The sequence below is a fragment of the Sardina pilchardus genome, chromosome 19 (genome assembly GCF_963854185.1).
Source record: "Sardina pilchardus chromosome 19, fSarPil1.1, whole genome shotgun sequence".
Taxonomy (NCBI): Eukaryota; Metazoa; Chordata; class Actinopteri; order Clupeiformes; family Clupeidae; genus Sardina; species Sardina pilchardus.
Window position 1 is genome coordinate 24,198,580 of NC_085012.1, and position 22,573 is coordinate 24,221,152.

The 22,573-nt window shown below is 40.0% G+C and overlaps 1 protein-coding gene and 1 long non-coding RNA gene across 3 annotated transcripts; one reads left to right on the forward strand and one right to left on the reverse strand.

Annotated features, from left to right (window-relative positions):
• The first annotated feature begins 4,985 nt into the window (after nucleotides 1–4,985).
• Nucleotides 4,986–12,601, forward strand: LOC134066261 (uncharacterized). Of its 2 annotated transcripts, XR_009936401.1 has the most exons (17): nucleotides 4,986–5,070; nucleotides 6,533–6,593; nucleotides 6,860–6,916; nucleotides 7,220–7,288; nucleotides 7,544–7,587; nucleotides 7,708–7,756; nucleotides 9,318–9,367; nucleotides 9,663–9,717; nucleotides 10,017–10,091; nucleotides 10,347–10,390; nucleotides 10,517–10,565; nucleotides 10,857–10,931; nucleotides 11,185–11,228; nucleotides 11,335–11,392; nucleotides 11,615–11,671; nucleotides 11,990–12,033; nucleotides 12,331–12,599. It is a non-coding gene; the product is annotated as an uncharacterized LOC134066261 (long non-coding RNA). The 2 variants fall into 2 exon arrangements; XR_009936402.1 differs by lacking the exon at nucleotides 10,517–10,565 and having other exon boundaries at nucleotides 12,331–12,601.
• Nucleotides 12,602–12,695: 94 nt separating this feature from the next.
• mcmdc2 (minichromosome maintenance domain containing 2) lies at nucleotides 12,696–22,567 on the reverse strand. The gene is made up of 14 exons (XM_062521537.1): nucleotides 22,428–22,567; nucleotides 22,071–22,201; nucleotides 21,915–21,974; nucleotides 21,625–21,820; nucleotides 21,260–21,382; nucleotides 20,994–21,095; nucleotides 20,146–20,274; nucleotides 19,583–19,820; nucleotides 19,079–19,284; nucleotides 18,520–18,686; nucleotides 17,003–17,182; nucleotides 16,086–16,228; nucleotides 15,378–15,487; nucleotides 12,696–13,240 (listed from the first exon to the last, which is right to left on the reverse strand). Exons 1-14 carry the CDS (start codon nucleotides 22,528–22,530, stop codon nucleotides 13,074–13,076), a joined length of 2,055 nt encoding a protein of 684 aa, XP_062377521.1. The 5' UTR covers nucleotides 22,531–22,567; the 3' UTR covers nucleotides 12,696–13,073.
• Nucleotides 22,568–22,573: the final 6 nt, after the last annotated feature.

Genomic DNA, 22,573 nt, shown 5'->3' on the forward strand with positions numbered 1-22,573 from the left:
TCTTGGATCTTATGTTCAGTTATTTTAACACCGTGATTATTCCTTGTGTTATTTATTAGCTAAACTATCTCACTGTTACCATTATTGTTAAAACATCTTGTACCCTGCCCCCTCAGTGCACTGTGCTATCTGAATAAATACTGGATGAGATAAATAAATAAATAAATACACTATTCTGAAATAAAAACAAAAGTGAAGCATACTTTCTATTCATAATATTGAACATAGAATTCAACTTTGATTTTTAAATAACACTATAATGTTTTGCCCAAATTGCTTTCTTTCTGTCACCAAAGTAGGTTTACTGAAAAATCGGAGAAAGGCATCTTTTTAAGACATTTCTGGCTGCAGCCTTCCTATGTTAACATGTTCATTCTAATAACCTCACACTAATAACTGACTGATGAATGAATGAATTTAATGACTTTTTGGACGTCCGCAAGGTGACAATTCACCATGAAAAAACATTTCTAATTGATTTCATTAGCCCACATTTCTCGGCCGTCTCTTTTTGAATGTGAACTAATATTTTTGCAATTCTCAATCTGATAGCCTATAAATAAAAATCGCTGAATCGAATAAACATTCTTTGGCCATTGTATTACTGATGCGTGGCTTCAGTTCCCTCCCTGCGCAGCTTATACCTTTGAGTGAGCCCTAAAACCACACAAGAGTGTAACCTCTGAAAGATGGGGAGTAATTAAGCAGAGAAGCTTACTTAACCTTTTTGCTTTACCTCATAATTAGTGGCCTGAAGCGATACTGTTACTTCATCCTTACAAAAACAATGTTTATTAAGAACAGTCTGAGATATACATGTTATGAATAATTCCATTCATTAATTTGCCGACATCTCCGTTTGCGGACCCTGGAAATCAGGGTGATTAATTTACTAGTCTCTCAAGAATTTCCTCAAGCTTGCCTGTTGATTGCAATGTTTGGGCCTTATTTATTAGCTGTGTCCCAGAAAATGAAACTGTGTATGCTTTCTGCAACTACAAACACTATGGAAATATCCTCTTACTAGCGCATTACTGAGAATTGTTAAACTAATCTAGAGGTCAACTGCAGTTTTTGCAAGATGCAGATGAACGATGGGAGCACTTGTAAAAACATCAGCTATTTCGATTAAATATTTTAAAAGAACTCCCTCTCACGAAGCATGTGCTTTTATATGCTATTAACGCACACTATTTATCTCTAGATTGAGGTCTAGCAAGAAATACGAGATGGTCCCCCAACGGCAGGAAAAAATGCTGCCTCTGGCGTTGAAAATATAGGTCTTCACTCTCCGATAGAAATAAGTTGCGAAAGTGAAAAGAGCAAGGAGCCTCAGTGGCTGCCAGGGAGTTTTAAGGGGTTCTTGATTAATTGCACCAGAGTGAAAGACTTGTCAGCTCTTTGTGTTACCAATAAATTAGAGGCTCCTGAGACTTCTGCAGTCATTCAGGTATACGCGCAACGTGTGCAGGGGCATCACCGCACCTTCTCCAGTAACCTCGCCCGGTTTATATAGATTTTTGGGGACTTGCAACTGGACTAGTTGGCTTTGCATCTCCTGAGCGGAGCAGCGAGAAGCCACGTATGTGTGTTGAGACACAACTACTTTGATGTATGCAGTACGTTTACTTTTAGGTCATTGCATCGGAGAAAAGGTAAGACAAATATTTTTAACAGCGTTCTGATATAGGTAAACATGGTTTGTCCCTAAAATGCTTTAAGTTTTAAAGCTTCCAAGTTCTGCACGACTTCATGGGTGGAGTGTTTAGCATATTTTTCATTTTCCAAATCACAAAACACTTGTTAGGGAAATGTTGGAAGAAAATGTGCATTTCTTTACTGTTTATCAGTTATGGATACAGCACTCAATTATGAACAACACTGAGTCATTACATATTTATCGCAGCAGCAGCGAAATATTTAGCCTAGATATTTGCCTGGGTTGTTTGCATGTCCATCAATCAGGGTCTGGCTGCAAAGGTGACTATAATGTGGTCTTTAGGATTTTCTACATTTTGACAGTGTGTTTGTCGAATTTATCAAACGAGACATGTGTTGCCATTCAGGTTTAGAAGTGGTCCCTATGGTTGGAAGACAGACGATCCGCATGGATGGTGGAAATGGTCCACTGACAGTTATGGATGAGAGTCCCACGTCAAGCCCCAACTCCAGCCCGAGTCCCGACATGCTATCGACTGAAAGCCGGCGCACCGAGGCCCTGTCTCGCGCCCGGGTGGTCCCGGGCAGTAGTCTTGGAGGCAGAGGACGTCCGGCCGCAGCTAACGCCGCCCGGGAGAGGAATCGAGTGCAAACACTCAGGCACGCGTTCTTGGAGCTACAGAGAACTTTGCCATCAGTACCACCGGACACGAAACTGTCCAAGCTCGATGTTTTGATTTTAGCCACTACATATATTGCCCATTTGACACGGACCTTGCAGGAGGAAGGAGTGGAAGACGGAGACAGCACGAGACAAACCGAAGCGTTACAGTCACTCAAAGGTGATGGATATCTGCACCCTGTAAAGGTAGGCGTCACACACAAATACATCAATTTATTTTAACATTATGCATGATATCAATTTCAATTCCAATAAATTACACTAGTGATGTTGAGGCTCGGGATTAGAAACGTTTGACATTTAGGCCCAACTTCAGTTCACACTGATAGCCTACTGCCAAAAATACAGCAACATTTTGTCCTGACCTGTCCTCTTGTATAGTGAAATATATTCCTTGTGTTTTACAGAAATGGCCCATGCGATCACGGCTGTATGTAGGCGCATCAGGACAGTTCCTAAACACCCATACTGAGAATCAAGGCGCATCCTCATCATCCTCCCAAACTAATTAACTTGCATGTCAATCTTTTTCGAATCAGCAGATGAAGGTTTGGACTCTTACTCAACAAAGGACTGTTTTTTTGTTTGTATTGTTGAGGGTTGTGGTCTTTTATAGGCTAGCCTATTTTCTGTGTTCTTGTCTGTCTCAACCATGCCAAGCATTTGGATTTGGATTTTCAATTGTAGGCCTACACCAATCCAACAACATTGTGGTGATGGGGAAAATAAGTTGCCTGTGCACATTAATATATTACAAGTATGTATACTATGTTTAAGTTTTGAATTTTCATGTGTTTTACGTGTTTTTCTGCGAGGCTGGGTACTCCATACGTTCTGCAGTTCAGTAGGCCTACATGCTAGGGGGGCTGTTAGGCCTACCCGGTCCTCTCAGAAAATTCCGTGTGTTGGGATAATGAGCTTGTCATGCTTGACTTGTAGGCTATGCACTTTCAGTTGAAACATTTGCACTAAATGCATGTGTGAATAACTTAACATTCGTCATGTGAAGTGGAGTGTCAGAGGCGCTCAATAGAAGTAGACGTCTCTTTCTTTCTCGTTCTTTTTTCACGAGAGTGATTGCAAATGTTTTCGTGGATTATGAACTTTGGTGAAATGAAGTTAAACCAACAAACAACATGTACCGTATAGGCTATTTAAATTTTGAAGACAAAACATAACAAACACGTCAATCATTTCATTACTGATGCGTCTTCAGGTGTGCTTCGTTGTTTTCCCACTTTCTGTCAAAATCTGAATGAATGATAATGTCGATAAATAAAATGTAAATATGGATGTAAATGTAACAACGTGCCGTTTGTGCTTGATTTTAGTATTGTGTGCAGGTAGGCCTAGGCTATGTGACCTTTTTAGTGGACAGTCATGATAAACCCCTAAAATGTGCCTTTGAAAAAGCTCAAAGCATTGACAAATCCAGGTTTACATACTAGATAAAGTATAAAAGTTGACGGGACAATAATGCAATATCGGTGGTAAAACAAAAGAAAAAAAATCTATTTATTTTCAAGTTGTCATCTGAGCTTAGCACTGCCAAAAATGACTACTGTTGTTATCCATATTTGTTGATTTGAAATTCAATTTGGTGGGTCCTGTTGAGTATTCATTGTATTTCGTATTTCCTCAAAAAAGGTATGATTAGGCCTATACAGCATATCTTAAAAAACATGTCCTAACTTTGAAGTATTAAAGGATATACAATTCTCTTCAGAATGTAGGCCTATATTGGATCAGATTGTTTCGTAGGCCTCGCCAGTGATAGGCCTAGAAGCTTTCTTAAAATGCCAAAGGTGGGCAAACTATGGCCCGCCATGTAATCTGGCCCGCAGAGCATTTCATTTGGTTATCATAAGGTTGCTCGCTATTTCTTCCCTGTGATAAACGACTTTATGGTTAGCTCTAGCCTATTGCAAATGGCTTTTTTAGAACGTTTGCAATGTCAATGTGAAAACAGCATGTTACATAGAGATGATAACAGGCATGCAAACCATGAAGGTAACAGTAACTATAGTTCCCACTACTGACCATTTATAAACTGCGAGGCCTAGCAATAGACATAGACTATATGAGTGGAGCTCACTGATCTATAAAGAATATAGGTATTCTTTATAGATCAGTGGTGGAGCTAGCAAAAATGTCATGAGAACTAAACGTGTGGACACAATGCTTAAAGTGACTGTGCACCATTATGAACGAGTTAAACAGCAGTATTTCTTAAGAAATCAATATTTTGAAACAAAATTACTTTGCCAATAGTAGTAGGCCTGTTTAAATTAGGCCTATATAATACATTATGTGTGTGCGCATGTGTCTGTGTGTGTGTGTGTGTGTGTGTGTGTGTGTGAGTGAGAGAGAGAATTTGTTGACTTTTTAATTTGATTTAAATTTAATTACAGCCTATTTCAACTTTATAGATACGTTTCCTAAATTTAATTTTATTTCACTGACTATCTGTTGGGTGGTTGCTGGAATGATATATCTGCCATGCTCTGCTATGCTTGTTCTCCATAATGTTTGCTAGCTAGCCTACGTTTTATTATGTAGCAGTTTTGTTACACACTATGCGTCAATGTTTCTTTTATATTCCGCGCATGCGCCCAACGTTAGTCCTCTTCTCAGCGGAAGCATGCTGGCAAGCATGGGGCCAGCTGCAGTCACAGTGCGCAGCCTACAACTGTTGCAGAGATTGCATGGTTTTGCGTTCAACCTGGCAGGTAATTTGAGCATTTCAAAGCACCTTTCCTTATTTAGTAGTTAATGATATATCATGTTTTGAGTTAAAATGATTAAATCTAATGGATTCTATGTTAGCCATTCTAAAGTTAATTGGCTAACGTTAGCATGTTATATGCTCACCAGTCCATTTAACGTTAGCTAATCTGTGTAATTAATATTAATTATGATGGATAGCAATGAACTACTGAGCAATTGCATTTAGTTCCATAACTGTTAGTAAGGAAAGTTAACTTAAAGAGCAAGTTGCCGTGCACTATCACAATACCAAGAAACTATTTGCTAGCGAGCAAACGTTAGTAACTGGGCCTGGTTGCTTTGCCTTCTATCATCAGTATAGTAGCATGGTAAAGATTTGTCGAATATTAGTCTACTACGGTATGTAACGTTCTGTGATTTATCTTCGTTCAAGTAGAGATGTTATTTTACTTACTCAATCTAAACTGTTCCACCATTAACGCTTGGCCACGTGTCGGGCAAATAGCCACATGGTATTCCTAGTATCCCTCGACACCCGTAGAGAGGAATGGGAAGTGGTCAGGGTAAATACTCAAGATGTGTTAATCTGAAAATGTACAATAGTTATTGATATCATATTTTACATTAGGTAGATGTTCTCTGGAAACACATCTAGCATTTCAGTCGCCTTAGATGTGTTTCTTACTGGATGGACCTCATAGTGAAGGACTACCTTGTAATGGCGATTCGCACGAAGCCACTTAACACTTGGCAATTAACAATCAAAGTAAAATTATGATCTGCTCAGCTGAAGGTCTAAATGTCCCAACTGGACCAGCCATAAATCATACTGGCAGCTCAGTATCCCTCTTCTAAGAATAAATGGGCCCTTTGCCATTTAGGCTGACATTGTTAGGAGTGTCCCTCACTCTGGCCAGGTCTTGGAGGTCCCCTGTGTGTGTCTGCACCGCTAAGGGACTACCCCCGCCTAACGTGCTTCTGTAGGGGAAGATCTCGACTTTGGTGCCCTCTGAGGGGCAGCAGTCTTGGTAAAGGTCCTGACCTTGAGTTGCCTGAGCCCTACGGAGGCCATTGTGATGGCTTGAGCACAGGGCTGCTCCCAAGCTGTGGAACATGTGACCTTTGACCATCAGTGCATTTGTCATAGTTGTCCAATCAAACCAAAGACCTATTGGCTGTTTCTTCAGTGCAGCTTATCTAGAAGTGGTGAAAAGTCAATACTTAAAACATGAGACGCCGCTAATTAATTTGTGCCATTTTTCTTGTTGAGTCAATAGAGAGTAGTAAGAAAAACTCATACCCCAACCGCAACATGATGATCTGACCGAGGAAATGAGAATAAATTGTGGTTTTCCATCAGATGTAACTAAATGAAGCATATACAAACAATTGGTACTACTAAAGTAGTATTTTTTTTTACATTAAGGAAGAGATTTGTCACTTATTTGTGTTCATATATTACAGATGATTCTGAGAAGTTGAGATTCTGCTTTTCTACATCTGAGATTACAGGTGCCGGCAGAAGGTAATTATAGATGTTGATGGCAGTCGTACACTCTGATATGGATCTGCATGGCATTTAAAGTGGTCATGACAACATGAATAATAAATAAATATGTTAAGTGCTGTGTGTATAATAATGATTACCACATTTTCGCCGTTTACCCATCTGACCAAAAACTGGGATGGTGATACTGTGATAAACTGAACTTGAACTTTGCTAGGGTGGTTTAAACTGATCATTAAAGAGCTCTTCCATCACACCAAAGATTTCTGTTCTTGGATTTTTAGATGGCATCGACCAGGAGCAACATTCTCTCTATCGGTGATGGCAGACTGTGGCAAAGGGTAAAAGAACACATAAGAATCATTACTCCTCAAAGCACTGATGAGCTAAATGTGTGCGTGAAATTTTAAGTTGCGTGGTGGCCACATCTACAAATCTTAAAACAAGTGTGCTTGAAAGTATTGTAAAGTGTTTGAAATTCTGTTGTTTTTAAATATGATGACTCTCACATCTTCGCCGTTTACCCATCTGACCAAAAAATTGGGGTGGTGATACTGTGATAAACTGATATTGAACCTTTTTACTGTGGTTTGTGCTGATGACAAAAAAAACTCGTCCCTTAAGATTTGTTTGTTGTATTACAGGTTACCTTGTGCAGGAGCTTCTGTACATGTGTGACTGCAGAACATGGAAGATGACAGAGAAATGATGATGTGAGTATCACATATCTATGGATTGAAATATAAGCTTGTGTTGTGACCACAGCTATAATCCATAATTGAAATGTTGTTGGTATGTTAAGTGCTGCTCTTAAAATGATGATTTTCCACATCTTCGCCGTTTACCCATCTGACCAAAAACTGGGGTGGTGATACTGTGATAAACTGAACTGGTACCATGTTACTGTTTACACTGATGATCCCTCCAGGAAAGAGTTAACAAATATAGATGTTTGTTTGGGGTTACAGATGCCGATCTTAAGGATTTTCTTCTCTGTTTGAGAATGCTGAAGGTAATTTTAAAAGTTTTCTCACATATAAAAATAATTGGTACTACTGTGTCCAGTAGTGTTTTTTTTGTATTTGAGGACTGGGTTTGTCACTTATAAGATATAATTGTTCCTCTGTTATAGATGTCTTGGAGAAGGGGAGATTCTGCTTCTCCACATAAGATTGCAGAAGGTAATTATAGATTTTAATGGCAGTCATACTAGGAGTCGACCAATTATCGGCCGGGCCGATTATTATGGCCGATATTTAGCATTTTTATAATAATCGGTATCGGTCATATTTTCCACCAATAAGCCGATATTGAAATGAATAAAGAATGAGACGCGCTACTTTGTCTGTAAAGCGCCTCTCACTCCCTGCATTTGACGTTCTGTGGTTGAGAGCACTGTCCCGCCCCCTACACCATCTGATTTGTTAGTCAGGACGAATCCAGCCAATCAGGATGAAGACTGAATGTGAGTTTTGACTTCTCGGCAGGCTAGATAGATAGATAGATAGATAGATACTTGCTTTGACTGCGCATGGAGGTTTTCAACGGTAGCCTACATTACTTTCGAAAGTAAGGTAATATTTCTCAAGTTGCAATGAATCACATCTCTACACTGAAGTTGCAAAAACACTTTGATCCGGTTCCATAAGTAAAGCGCTCACTTCCTCCATTGAGCTAATTCACGAGTGATGTAGGCTGGGCCTACGTTAGTGATGTTTACTAGTTAACCTATCTTAGACTGACACCTAGGCTATCAAGGCTCTAGCTGTAGGCTAACTACTGAAACGTAATCCAAACTCTCGCCATTTGGAAAACGTTACGCCAAGTTAAGAAGTCTAACAATTTGGGAGTGACGTTTGGGAGTAACGGCAGGATAGCCGAACAGACGTTTGATAACAGACGAGTCCCAGTGCGATAGCGAACGTCAAGGACTGGCAGAAAAGACTACAGGCACCCAGGGCCAGCCGTAGTAAATTTGACCTGACTAAATCTCGTTCCAAGCTGACTACCGCGCCTTTTAGGACCACAAACGTGTATCTTATATTATTATTACTGTGGACACAGATTGTATGCTTAGCCTATTAATTTTAAAACTGCTTCGTTAAAGTACAACACTTGGATAATCACACGTGCACCTCTCTCCCTCTCTCGTGCACTCAGACACACTATGGCAAAGCATCATTGACAGATCCCTTAAACACTGCCCTGTAGTTAATTCAGCTCTTGGATTAATATGATAGCCTACACATGATCTACACTGCAAGTTGATATAGAGTAACAAAAGAAGAAAGAGAGCCTACATTTGCATAATGAAATGCGTTTGAATTATTATTATTATTTATTTATTTATTTATTTATTTTACCTTTTATCTACCCCCTTTTTTGACAACTGAAATATCGGTTTTACATATTGGTTATCGGCCTCATTTTTTGGTAATAATTGGTATCGGTATCGGCCCTGAAAAAAACATATCGGTCGATCCCTACACTGATATGAATGAGCATGGCATTAGTCATACTATTCTCATGACGACAGCAACAAACCATAAGTAATAATAAATAAAAATGTTTTTAAGTGCTGTTTCTATAATGATGATTACCACACTTTCGCCGTTTACCCATCTGACCAAAAACTGGGATGGTGATACTGTGATAAACTGAACTTGAACTTTGCTAGTGTGGTTTAAACTGATCACTAAAGAGCTCTTCCATCACATCAAAGATTTTTGTTTTGGATTCTAGATGGCATCGACCAGGAGCAACATTCTCTCTGTGGCAAACTGTGGTAGAAGGTAAAAACACATGCAAATCATTACTCCTCAAAGCACTGATAGGCTAAATGCCGTGTGTGAAATGTAAAGTTGTGTTGGTGTGTCTATAAATCTTAAGACGAGTGTGCTTGGAAGCATTGTGAAGTGCTAGAATTTTGTGGTATTTGAAATGATGATTTTCACATTTACGCCGTTTACCCATCTGACCAAAAATTGGGGTGGTGATATTGTGATGAGCTGAACTTGTACCAAGTTACTGCGGTTTGCTGTGATGACAAGTGATTTTGTCTTAACAATTCTTTCATTACTTCTACAGATTATCCTGACCAAGGGCAGTATCTTCTCACCTCTGATAGCAGAACACACAGAAGGTGACTAAATAATAACACAATTTTACATTATTCCACCATGCAATGTATATATATGATATTTAAAGTTGTACTGTGATCAGAGCTCCAAACTAGAGATTAAATGTTAAAATATGTAAGATGTTAAGTGATCAATTTAATATGATGATTTCACATTTACGCCGTTTACCCATCTGACCAAAAATTGGGGTGGTGATATTGTGATGAGCTGATATGGAACTTTGCTATTATTGTTTGTGTTGATGACAAAGTGACCCGTCACTTAAGGTTTTTTTTTTTTTTTTTCACCATCTGTATTACAGGTTACTCGGAGCAGGAGCAATATATTCTGTACATCTGTGACTGCAGAACATGGAAGATGACACAGAAATGATGATGTGAGTATCACATATCTATGGATTGAAATATAAGGTTGTGTTGTGACCACAGCTATAATCCATAATTGAAATGTTGTTGGTATGTTAAGTGCTGCTCTTAAAATGATGATTTTCCACATCTTCGCCGTTTACCCATCTGACCAAAAACTGGGGTGGTGATACTGTGATAAACTGAACTGGCACCATGTTACTGTTTACACTGATGATCCCTCCAGGAAAGAGTTAACAAATATAGATGTTTGTTTGGGGTTACAGATGCCGATCTTAAGGATTTTCTTCTCTGTTTGAGAATGCTGAAGGTAATTTTAAAAGTTTTCTCACATATAAAAATAATTGGTACTACTGTGTCCAGTAGTATTTTTTTTATTATTGTATTTGAGGACTGGGTTTGTCACTTATAAGATATAATTGTTCTTCTGTTATAGATGTCTTGGAGAAGGGGAGATTCTGCTTCTCCACATAAGATTGCAGAAGGTAATTATAGATTTTAATGGCAGTCATACCCTGATATGAATGAGCATGGCATTAGTCATGCTATTCTCATGACGACAGCTACAAACCATAAGTAATAATAAATAAAAATGTTTTAAGTGCTGTTTCTATAATGATGATTACCACATTTACGCCGTTTACCCATCTGACCAAAAATTGGGGTGGTGATATTGTGATGAGCTGATATGGAACCTTGCTATTCTTGTTTGTGTTGATGACAAAAAGAAGTGACCCGTCACTTAAGGGTTTTTTTTTTCCCCATCTGTACTACAGGTTACTCGGAGCAGGAGCAATATATTCTGTACGTCTGTGACTGCAGAACATGGAAGATGACACAGAAATGATGATGTGAGTTACATATCTATGGATTGAAATATAAGGTTTTGTTGTGACCACAACTATAATCCATAATTGAAATGTTGTTGGTATGTTAAGTGCTGCTCTTAAAATGATGATTTTCCACATCTTCGCCGTTTACCCATCTGACCAAAAACTGGGGTGGTGATACTGTGATAAACTGAACTGGCACTATGCTAGTGTTTACACTGATGACCTTCCCAGGAAAGACTTGACAACTTAAGATTCTTGTTTGTCGATGCAGATCCTGATCTTAAGGAATTTCTACTTCATCTGAGAGTGCAGAAGGTAACTTTAATGGAAGAATTTTCTTGTGTAATAAGTATAATTGGTACCGTGTGTGGTAGTATGGTTACAGGTTTTGTCACTTAAGATTTTTGTTCCTATATTACAGATTTGGAGAAGGGGAGATTCTGCTTTTTTACATCTGAGATGGCAGATGGTGGCAGAAGGTAATTATATGTTGACGGCAGACATACACTCCGAGATGTGCATGGCATTTTAAAGTTCTGCCGTTTCTATAATGATGATTACCACACTTTCGCCGTTTACCCATCTGACCAAAAACTGGGATGGTGATACTGTGATAAACTGAACTTGACCTTTGCTAGTGTGGTTTAAACTGATAACTAAGCTCTTCCAGCTCATCAAAGATTTCTGTTCTTGGCTTCTAGATGGTATCGACCAGAAGCAACATTCTCTCTATTGGTGATGGCAGACTGTGATAGAAGGTAAAAGAACATAAAGAATCATTACTCCTCAAAGTATTGATGAGGTGTGTGTGTGTGTGTGTGTGAGAAATTTAAAGTTGTATTGTGGTCACATCTACAAATCCTAAAACAAGTGTGCTTGAAAGTATTGTTAAGTGTTTGAATTCTGCTGTTTTTATGATGACTTTCACATTTTTGCCGTTTACCCATCTGACCAACAATTGGGATGGTGATGCTGTGATAAACTGATATTGAACCTTTCTATTGTTTACATTGATGGCCTCTCCGGGGAATCAATCAAAGACGCAATCGCTAAAGAGTTTTGTTTTTGTGTTGCAGATCCTGATCTTGAAGAATTTCTTCTCCATCTGAGAGTGCAGAAGGTAACATTATGGTTTTCTTGTCAAACTGACACACACACACACAATAAGAAATTAGTTAACATTTTTGGCATTTTGAAATTGTGGAATGAAGGCCTTTCCATACTTAACCCCAGAATGTTAATCTTACTGATTATCTGTAGTCATTGCATATGATGATTAGCACTTTTGCCGTTTACCCATCTGACTAACAGGATGGTGACAGTGTGACGAACTGAATTGGCTACCAATAATTGTTGGTATAAATGAATCGTTGTGAGATCAGATCACTAATGCATGCTTCTATATCCCAACATATAGGTTGCTTTGATTTTGGGAAATGTTGGCCCCCGTAAAGATGATCCATTCAAGAAATAACACTGGCCATGGTTGCCATTTTCATCTTGTGAAAAACATTTGTGCAAAACTTGTGTGCATTTTTTGTCAGAGGAAGAAAGTCTTTGCATACTAATCATTCCAATGTTTTGGATTAAATGTGTTTAATCCACCTTACAATTACTATTATTTCCATGTTGTAAACCTTTATTTGGTTAGGTATGTGGAAAGTCTATATTAACTGAAGGCTGAATAAATATCTTTAGATATTTAACAAATATAATTGTCATTGTGATTTTCTTCCAAACATTGTGATTTTGGTTCTTGCTTCTAAATTTCAATCTCAACATTTTATTATGTAATGGACTTGACAATTGTATTTGAGTTTTCTTTCTTAAACTCAATTTGACTGGAAGTATGGGGTGATTTTAAGTACAATAATGGTTTCAATATGATATACATTAGGGATACAATAAATAACTAGTATTGCTAATTAAAAATATGTACACATGAAATAAATATTTGTAGTATTTGTAGTGCGTAGTGTAAATGCAATAAATACCCATCTTAAAAATAATCTTTGTGGCAGTAAAATATTTCCCCTCCTATCTATTATCTGGTCAGTGTCCTCGTCAGAAAGTGGCCTCCTTTTCTGACCTAATAAAAATGACCTCTAAAAAGTACATCCTGTGCCCCAGCTACCTTCTCTCTTCTGCGGAGCGCCGGACCTACTCCTCGGTGATGTAGCTGGTGGCCCCGGGTGCGTAGGCGAACACGAACTGAAGGACCTGCTGGTGCAGCTCCTCCAGGGCAAAGTCCCGTCTCTGCAGAGACTCCAGGTCATGGAGATCACAGGGAAAGACTGCGTCTGGTGGAATAACAAGCGCAGAGACCCCTGCACTCCCATAGCGCGCACACACACACACATACACAGAGAGAGCCCATAAGCGCACAAACTAGGTGGACTGCTTTAAGACCAAGGCCTACCGATCATACTGATCTCATATTAGGAGTAGGTTTTTTTTAATTTTTATACTTGGGAACTCACGTTAAACACACTATTAATGCAATAAATGTAATAATTATTTGCATTAATTATTAAATAATTATTTAATGATCAATATTATTATTATTTAAAAAAAACATTTTCTGGGCAATGGAGAAAATGCAAAGCACAAGCTGTACAGTGAGGAGAACATGTATTTGATACCATGCTAAAGTTGACTAAAAAGAGGAATATAAAATCATCATTTGACAATTGATCTTAATGTCTTAATTCAAAAATTGAGTAAAAATAAAACCGCTAACTACCCCAATTTTCTTTGTGAATGAAGAATGTTTCGTAAATAAATAAATGTTCTTCCTAAATGCTAGGGGGAAGGAAGTATTTGACCCCCAATGTAACCCTATGGGAATTTAACACATAGGGTTAACATTGGGGCAGGCAGATTTTTATTTTTTAAGGCCAGCTATTTCATGGATTCAGGTTATTATGCATCCTGATAAAGTTCCCTTGGCCGTTGGAATTAAAATAGCCCCACGTCATTACATACCTTTCACCATAGCGAGAGATTGGCATGGTGCTTTTTGCAGTAGGCCTATTAGCCTGTTTGATGCTCATTGAGCTCAATGCAAATCAAACAGGCTAATAGGCCTACTGGAAAAAGCACCATGCCAATCTCTAGCTATGGTCAAGGGTATGTGATGATGTGGGGCTATTTTAATTCCAAAGGCCAAGGGAAATTTATCGGGATGCATAATATCCTAGATCCATGAAATAGCTGGTCTTTAAAAATAAAAATCTGCCTGCCCCTATGTTAACCCTATGTGTTAAATTCCCATAGGGTTACATAGGGGGTCAAATACTTCCTTCCCCTAGCATTTAAGGAAAACATTTATCTATTTACGATACATTCTTCAATCACAAAGAAAATTGGTGTCCTTGGCGGTTTGATTTTTACTCATTTTTTAAATTAAGGCATTAAGATCAATTGTCAAATGATGATTTTATATTCCTGTTTTAGCATGGTATCAAATACATGTGCTCCTCACTGTATGTGTGCAAGTCAGAGCTAATACTCCTGGTAGCATCTTACTATAGTGCAGTGTCCCCTAATCTCTTGACACTTCATCAGCCCTAATTAAAATGGCAGGCAATGCTCAAAGTATGCAATCAAACTTAAACTAGTGTGATCACTATGTAAAATCTATTTACTAAGTTTCACTACTATTTATTGGTTAAATATTATGAGCAAGATCCTAGGCTCAAACACCATTGGGTAAGCATCCGTGGCCTACTGGTTAGGGCTTCGAGCTTGTAACCAGAACTCGAGCAAGGCACCTAACCCTTCACTGCTCCCCGAGCGCCGCTGTATGAAGGCAGCTCACTGCTCCGGGTTAGTGTGTGCTTCACCTCACTGTTTGTTCACTGTGTGCTGTGTGTGTTCACTAATCACGGATGGGATAAATGCAGAGACCAAATTCCTTGCATACATTCCTAAGTATACATGGCCAATAATCCCGATTTGATTTGATTTGATCATGCTCACACATGCCATACAATACTGTATCTTTGGTTCATGTACACTTTGCATGTCATTTAAATGAGGGCCTGTTAAGTATAAACTACAACCTTCTATGAACTTGTCTAACATATATCTATAACATGCCTGACCATTGCATTAACCTAGACCAGTGGCTCTCAAACTGTGGTACGGGTAACACTGGTGGTACGCCACATGACGAAGACAAGACGAAATAATCACTTCAAATGATATAAAAATTGTTAAATTTAAACTAGTTTTTATCTTTCTTGGGAAAAAAATCAATGCAAAACAATATGTACAATGTGAAATATATTTCAATTGGCCTACGGAACTGTATTTTAATGCTGGTTAAAATGGTGGTACTAGTCAATTGTTTTCTGAGGTGGTACTCATTGTGAAAAGTTTGAGAACCACTGACCTAGGCCTAAAACCACACAAAATGTATGTTACAGTGTGTTTCAGGGAAGGGGATGATTTGGGTCTCACCATGCCTCAGTGTGATTGAGTTCTCACAGAGCAGTACAGCAATGAGGGCATCTTCCTCCATAACCCGGTTCCTTAGGCTCAGCTTACTGTGTGCCTCAGCCAGTGCAATCCTGAAGCCAAAGCCAATTCAGAGAGCCAAGCTGAATGACTGTTAGGAGTCCTCATAAACCTCAGGTTACAGTAAACCCTGCTACTGCTTCCTCGCGTCCTGACCTCCGCTCGGCTTCACACACATATACAACGGCCATCAAAAAGCAACTGGTTCCTGTCTCAGTATAATCTGACACAACACTGAAAGGTTTTTCAAAACATTTTGCAAGGCAACATAAAAAATTGGCCTCACTTGACATTTCTTTGGATGAGAGTTGAAAGGAGAGGGTGAAAAAGTAATACATTTGGTGGATGACTTATAAAACAACCCCATCTAGTGGCTACATAAAGTATCACAAATTAATACTCAAACCGATTTGAGCAGTCTCTCCACAGATTGTGACTCTTCATCCCAATTGTCCCCACTTAAGGTCTTGCGGTGTATCAAGAAATTCAGGGTGTTGCTATATTGAATGTTATACCATACATTACAGACCTGAAATTCTACTTCTGCTTTATACCTTATGGAAAGTGCCCAGAGGTCTTTAAAAAGTACTACTGTATCATAAAAGTACAATAAACACACTGAACACACTGCAACCATTCTGCAACACTTACAGTAGTTTGATGGAGGCAACTGACACAGAGGAGCCTTGCGTGGTGTCGGAGCGAACTCTACGGCTGGCCATGTAGTAGCCATGTATCATCTTCTCTGCTTGTGGGCTCATCTCCACCTGTAGACTCCGCGCAAAGGCCAGGAGCTACGGAGATGACAGAGAGGAGGACTGAGAGCCCAATCTCAACTCTATACAACTCCATTTTTATTGTAATGCCTTGTATAAAAGATTCAACAATAGACATAGGCCTCATAATGACAAAGTGCAAGGTCTAAACGAAGCTAATTTAATCCCCAGGCAATATCTGTTTGCTAATTTGAGCATGAGCAAGATCCTAATAGGTGGGTCAGCTCCATGATCCTCGTGAAGACACTTTGCCTGTTGCCAGTCATCAAAATGAGGGCCCACTGTCTCAAAGTGTTTTGCTGAGCTCAAAGCCACTCCCATCTCTGTCCACCTGTACCATTCTGTACACCAGCTAGGAGCAGACTCAGGACCGGACCTGGCCCTGATAGGAATACAGTGATGTTTTCATTGTCTTCAAAGGTTACTGTACCCTGTTATTACATAGTATTACTTTGCTTTCAAAACAATGGTGTGTTAAGCTGCTGGAAACACACAAGAGCATGCGGTCGCCATGTTATTGGTTCTACTAATCTAATTGTAATGGAACAGGAAGGAAAGTATGTAAGAGCTTCCTCCTCTTAATTCCTAATTTATGATCCCTGCTATGGCAATGGATCTCCTATTCAAACAGGAAGACTGCGGCCCAAACGCACGTCAGGCTTAATCAGTAGTGGCTTCTGCTCATTAGTCACTGCAGCCGTAGGAAATGCAAGGGGTCAAGCCGAACAGGATCATCGAAAGTCAGGAATTCTTTTTCCATTTGCCTGCCACATGTCTGTGGTCTAACGTTACCTCTTTGTAGTCTTGTGTGGTAAACTGCATGCAGGCTGGGTAGAGAGGCTCCCCTGGCTGGATGGCTTGTCTAAGAGTGTGCACCGTTATTGGGAGAGAGACCTGATCTCCTCCAAGGTCTCGACACTGAACCATCAGGCCAAACGTCTCGGCTACCTGAGGTGGGACTGAACCGATCTCCTACAGGGTGGAGCAGATAGATTTCATTGCATCAAAAACTGTATGAATTGTAGTGATCAATAATTTCCAATTATGCCTTTCACAAAAACATACCAGACATCATTGTGAGTGTACTAGAGGACTCATGTACCACAGGACTTTTTTTCAAGGGGAAGTGACTGTGATTGTCTATGCTTTTGTCTGTGGCTAAATTAAGCCTTGGGTGTTTGCATTAGTGAGAGCTATTAGGCCCCTCCTGAAGAGTGTGTCTATTGTGTCCACTTCCTGTATCAGAATGTCTCCTAAATATGGACCATGAGGTCAGAGCGAAAGCAAGCCTCTGGAACGCAAACTATGTCATCTTGAAAAGTGTTAACTTTTGAAAAGTAGGACGTGGTGCGTCATTGAAATGTGCTTCGACATAACAGTCTGAAAGCATTGTTTGGCTTCTTGTCCAATCATGTCCATACATCCAAGCCAAGCATGAAAAATATCCTTCACTGTTGGACTGTTGAAGTGACAACAATGGGATCAGCACAACGGAAAGACACAAAAACGGAAAGACATGACAAGGAAGCATTTTTCAAACGGTGGAAACACAGTTGGAAATTTATCACAACATAACCATATTGCAACTATCTAATATTATATAAAATGGCATTCAACATACAGTATTGTATATCATACATTCTCATCCACATTACCATTACACCACATTATACATGCTTCACACTGCAGAAACGATATGACAGACTGCTTTATAGAGAATGACCTCGCTCCACATTCATACACTGCCATTCAAAGGTTTGGGGTCACTTAGACATTTCCATTCCATTCCTTTATAGACAGAATACCAGCTGAGATCAGTTGCATTGCTTTTTTTTCAGGGCAGCAGTTTTCAGACTACATTATGCGCTTACTATATTACAAGGGGTTCTCCAATGTTTTCTCAGTCAGCCTTTTAAAATGATATCAGATTAGTAAACAGAATGTGCCTTTGGAACATTGAATGAATGGTTGCTTACAATGGGGATCTGTATAATTATGTAGATATTGCATTAAAACTCAGCCATTTCTTTCCACAACAGTCATTTACAACATTAATGATGAAAAAAAGGACATTTCCAAGTGACTCCAAACTTTTGAACGGTAGTGAATATAATCCTATGACCTTACACAAGAAAATTCTCTGTGTGTATTATATTCCTGCTAAATTGGTTAAAACCAAAATTATAATTCCTGAATATAACATAATGGCATTTAAATGTAATATATATCTAAATACAAAATTAGTCAAGACCAGCTGTGGTGCTCGGGACAGATACTGTAGCCTGAGAGAGGATCCGATGCAGGCCTACCACTGAGCCCAAGGCTACGGTGTCGTTCTTGGCTGACTTCTTTGAGGTAGTGGCCGTGTTGGCCAACGCCCAGAAGTTACACTGCAGGGGGAAGGAGAGTTGCTGGTCTGAGTCCTCTCCGTACTTCTTCCCAGGAATGAAGACGGACACTGCCCTGCCTTCCAGGCCTATGGTAAGATCAGGAACAGGAAAATGGCTCGAAATAGCTAGTGGCATAGATCCACAGCAACCCAGGGATCATGGATCTATACTTATCCCAGAAGACAGAAATAAACAATGGTCTGTCCTCTCATGGTATCACTATTTAATTCTATTGTTCATATTCTGTGATTATTTCCTTAAAGGAATGGTTTTACATAAGGCCTGATTTACACTGCCAATTTTGCATAATGACTCATTGTGTTCCAAATTGATCACACTACATAAAACCCTGCTTACTATGACACCATCATATATAAACCTCACTAAACAAGGTTGGGTTCTGATTGAGTATTCATCATTGACTATCAAGTTACCTTCTTTAGAAATTACAAGGAGGCATCTAAGTGCCCTTAAGTACCTGACTGGAGGGCATCCATCTTGTCCTTTCTGTAGATGCTGAGATCACCTAGTAGGCACACCCCTCCAGTGGCCAGCAGGGCAGAGCCGGCGTGGATGTTTGCTGTGCCAACGCCGTGCTCGTCCTTCGACAGCAACGAAAACAGCTCTCCTGTAGTGTGGTGGCGGACACCACGTGCGGCCAAGGCTAGACTATACGTCATGAGTCTGAAGTACACAAGCAAACAAGTGCACCCTTCATGACAGGAGCTCATCCATACAGCTTTAAGTCATAATAAAGCTAGTAGTGTTCCAGTGTCTGATTAGAATGGAAAGTCAGTCAGTTTCTGTCATATTCATGGTATCCATTCAGTGTTTACTAGCACTGGTCTGTCTGTCTGTCTGTCTGTCTATCTACATATCTACCTCCCTCCCTATCTATCTATCTATCTATCTATCTACGGTATCTATCTATCTATCTACCTAGTCATCAGTCTACCAAACTCAGTGTTGGTGTTTACAGAACCTGTCTATGATGAGAGTATCGCTGGTAAGTGCCAGCACATCCAGCCACGTGTGTGAGTCCAGGTCTGTGTCTCCGCTATGAACCAGGCTCAGCAGAAGACCCAGCTTCAGGGTGGTGTAGAGGCCTGGTGGAACCACCTGGGCAGCGAATGAGTTGGTCACCACAGCAGAGAACTTCCATGGAGACCCGCCCATGGACGTAAACAAAGCCTGGAAGTTTTTACTGACTTTGCAGGGATCTGGGTAATATACAAATGAGAATGAAGGGCTAGAACCTCATTTGATACCATTATCCCAAGTTTACCCTAACACTTCTGAATATAAAGAAACAGAAATATATTATAACATAAGGACAACAAAGTTAACCTAGCATAACCAGTGAAAGCTGATTTGGGAGCAACTAACAGGCAGAGCAAGGCTACAGACTATTGGCTTAGACTACCGTAATACTGAATTATTAACTTGTTTAGCAATATGCACAGAAAATAATTGGCCTAAATAAATAAAATAGAGGAGGTAGAGTGAGAATGTCATGTCATCAGGAATGCTAAAATGGGTCCTTACTCTCTGGCGTCCACGGATGAACGCTGCTGGCCTCCACGCTCCAGGTGACAGTGGGCCACTGGTGGACGTGCGCCGGAATGCCCACCACCCTGTAGAGCCGCCCGATTCTCATGGAGTTGCACAGTTCATCTAATCATTAAGAAACTAAACAATAACAGTCCAGGGGAGAGTTGTTCTTCGCTGATTATTTAACAGCCGGTCATGCCACCTAGCGTGGCTGCCAAAAGAAACACAGCGTGGTTTCGTGAACAAAGATCTCACTATGTGCACAGCTAGCTAATGAGTGTTCCTTACCTTTTCTAACATATATGTTTAGTAACTGGAGCCAAATGTATTGAATTCCTCTCTTAGACTGGGTCAACAGAATATGCTAATACTGGCACCGAGAATAGACAGGCCCCCACGAGACCTGACTGGACAATATTATTGGAAGGGACAAGAACACTCAATATTACACTGGGGGCAACTGCGTGGCAGCCAGCTCCAGATTCTATTTATTTGAAGTCTCTAAAAGGCGCTGTGTCTAAAAAGTTCATTTAAAAGAATATGGAGTAAATCGCAGACCTTTTTCTTCCAACCCCAAAGTAGTTTACCTAATTGTGTTCACCCAAAAGAATTTCATGTCTCCCAAGAATTTTGGAGCATTTGAAGTGGTGAGCAAACGAATGGGATTTTCAAAATGACATTTACCAGTAAAGCCGCTAGACTTCAATGAGCCTGTCTGCACGGGAAGTGTACCATAACAAAAGACTTCCTGCTGAATGCATCTCACATGGAAAACTAAAACCTAGTGACATCCCCCAAACACCAGTATTGACAAGTACAGAAATTCAGCTGTAGACAGATACCTCTCAGGAACAGGGTGACAGACTGATATCTGAGCGAGGAAGGTGGGTGAACTCCCAGCACATCCAGTGCATCAACATGTATCAGTTCCACCAGCTGCTTATCTGTAACAGTAACAGAACATTTCCCACTGTTCTCCATCTCACCACTCATGCCTAAATCAACACTTCAGCTTTAACGTGCACACACTTTCTTTTGAAATGTGGCCTGCTTAGATTGGCTCATTTAACGAGCTGTGTCCACTAGGTGCTGGACCAGACTGGCTCACCCCCCAGCACTCTAGACTTGACGTCCTCTTTCAGTGGCGAGGAGCAGAAGAGGCAGGTGAAGCCGCTCCTGACTGTGGCCGTCTCTGTGGCCCCTGGGGCGTGCACTCGAATGTGATGAAATCCTGTAGATCACAGGAGCCAAGATCCATCAGTGCTGAGACCAAGAAAGTTGTATAAAAGAGAAAAATGTGTATCAGGGGAATCTATCATGTGCTTGGCCACTGTCAAGGTGAGCGATCCAGGTCAAATAAATACATTAATGAAGCCCCTACTCAAACATGTCTACATAGTGTATTCAAGAGAAAAACCACTCTGATAGATCTTAGTCTTAGCTTCATATTCAATCATTGGTCGAGAATGATACCTTCAGCACCTAAACAGTCCTCATTCGAACAAAGGAACCGAGCCCCCTGTGTGTATTTCGTGACCCGTGTCATGGCAATTACAAGGCCTTCCATGGCCATGGGTCGCATTGGCCCATAGCCCCTTGGAAACTCGCAAAGATTCAGTTGATATTTGGGAAACGGGGGCAGGTGAGATACTTTCAAGACAACATTTACCTGAGAAAAGAGAGAAAACTGCTCTCATATTGACATTTTAGAACTGAACCCCAATAATAACCATTGACATAATACAATTGGCCCCAATGATTACCTGACTCTCCGTATGAATGTGGTCCAAAAGTGACAGTGTTTTAATGGACAAAAAGCAAACCTGGATGATTGGAGAAGACACATTTGAATTGTCAGAACAGTGAGACCACACGTAACATATGTGACCTTGAATACCAGCTGGGCTAACGTTACTCACCGACCGAAACAAGGCTCTGGCTCTCAGCGGGTCATGTAAAACAATGTCCCCTAATCTGCCATCTAGTTCAATCAGGTCGGTGGGGTTCACATGAAAACTGAAGCGATACACTGCATCCCTCTGAGGGGATTCTACAGGGCATGTCCAGAAAAAAAACAGGTAAGTTCGTTGGCGTGGTATTATCTTTTCACACATTTCATGTGATTCAAGAATTTACCAAGAATTAAATCACAAGTAACGTTAACACAATTAACGCAGAATGCTATGAACTTATTCGCCAGCCAGTAAAGCTAACAATAACAGTTAGCTAAATTATCAAAATTCTCTGTCAAATTGTCAAAAGTCAGTTCATCTTACCTTTGAATGATTTGCAGTCATCTAAAAGCTGTTGAAGCCCACCAGTTCTGTCTAAATACGATACTATTGCTTCTTTCATAGACAGAATATCCTCCATTATCATGTGTTACTGTTACCCTGGTTTTCCCCAGACACTCTGGATGTCT

Coding starts and splice junctions, on each gene's coding strand:
- mcmdc2 (XM_062521537.1), bottom strand. CDS start 22,530: ATGATAATGGAGGATATTCTGTCTATGAAAGAAGCAATAGTATCGTAT. Junction 21,821..21,914: donor ACATTCATACGGAGAGTCAG/GTAATCATTGGG, acceptor CTCTTTTCTCAG/GTAAATGTTGTCTTGAAAGT. Junction 19,285..19,582: donor GATACTCTCATCATAGACAG/GTTCTGTAAACA, acceptor TGTGTACTTCAG/ACTCATGACGTATAGTCTAG.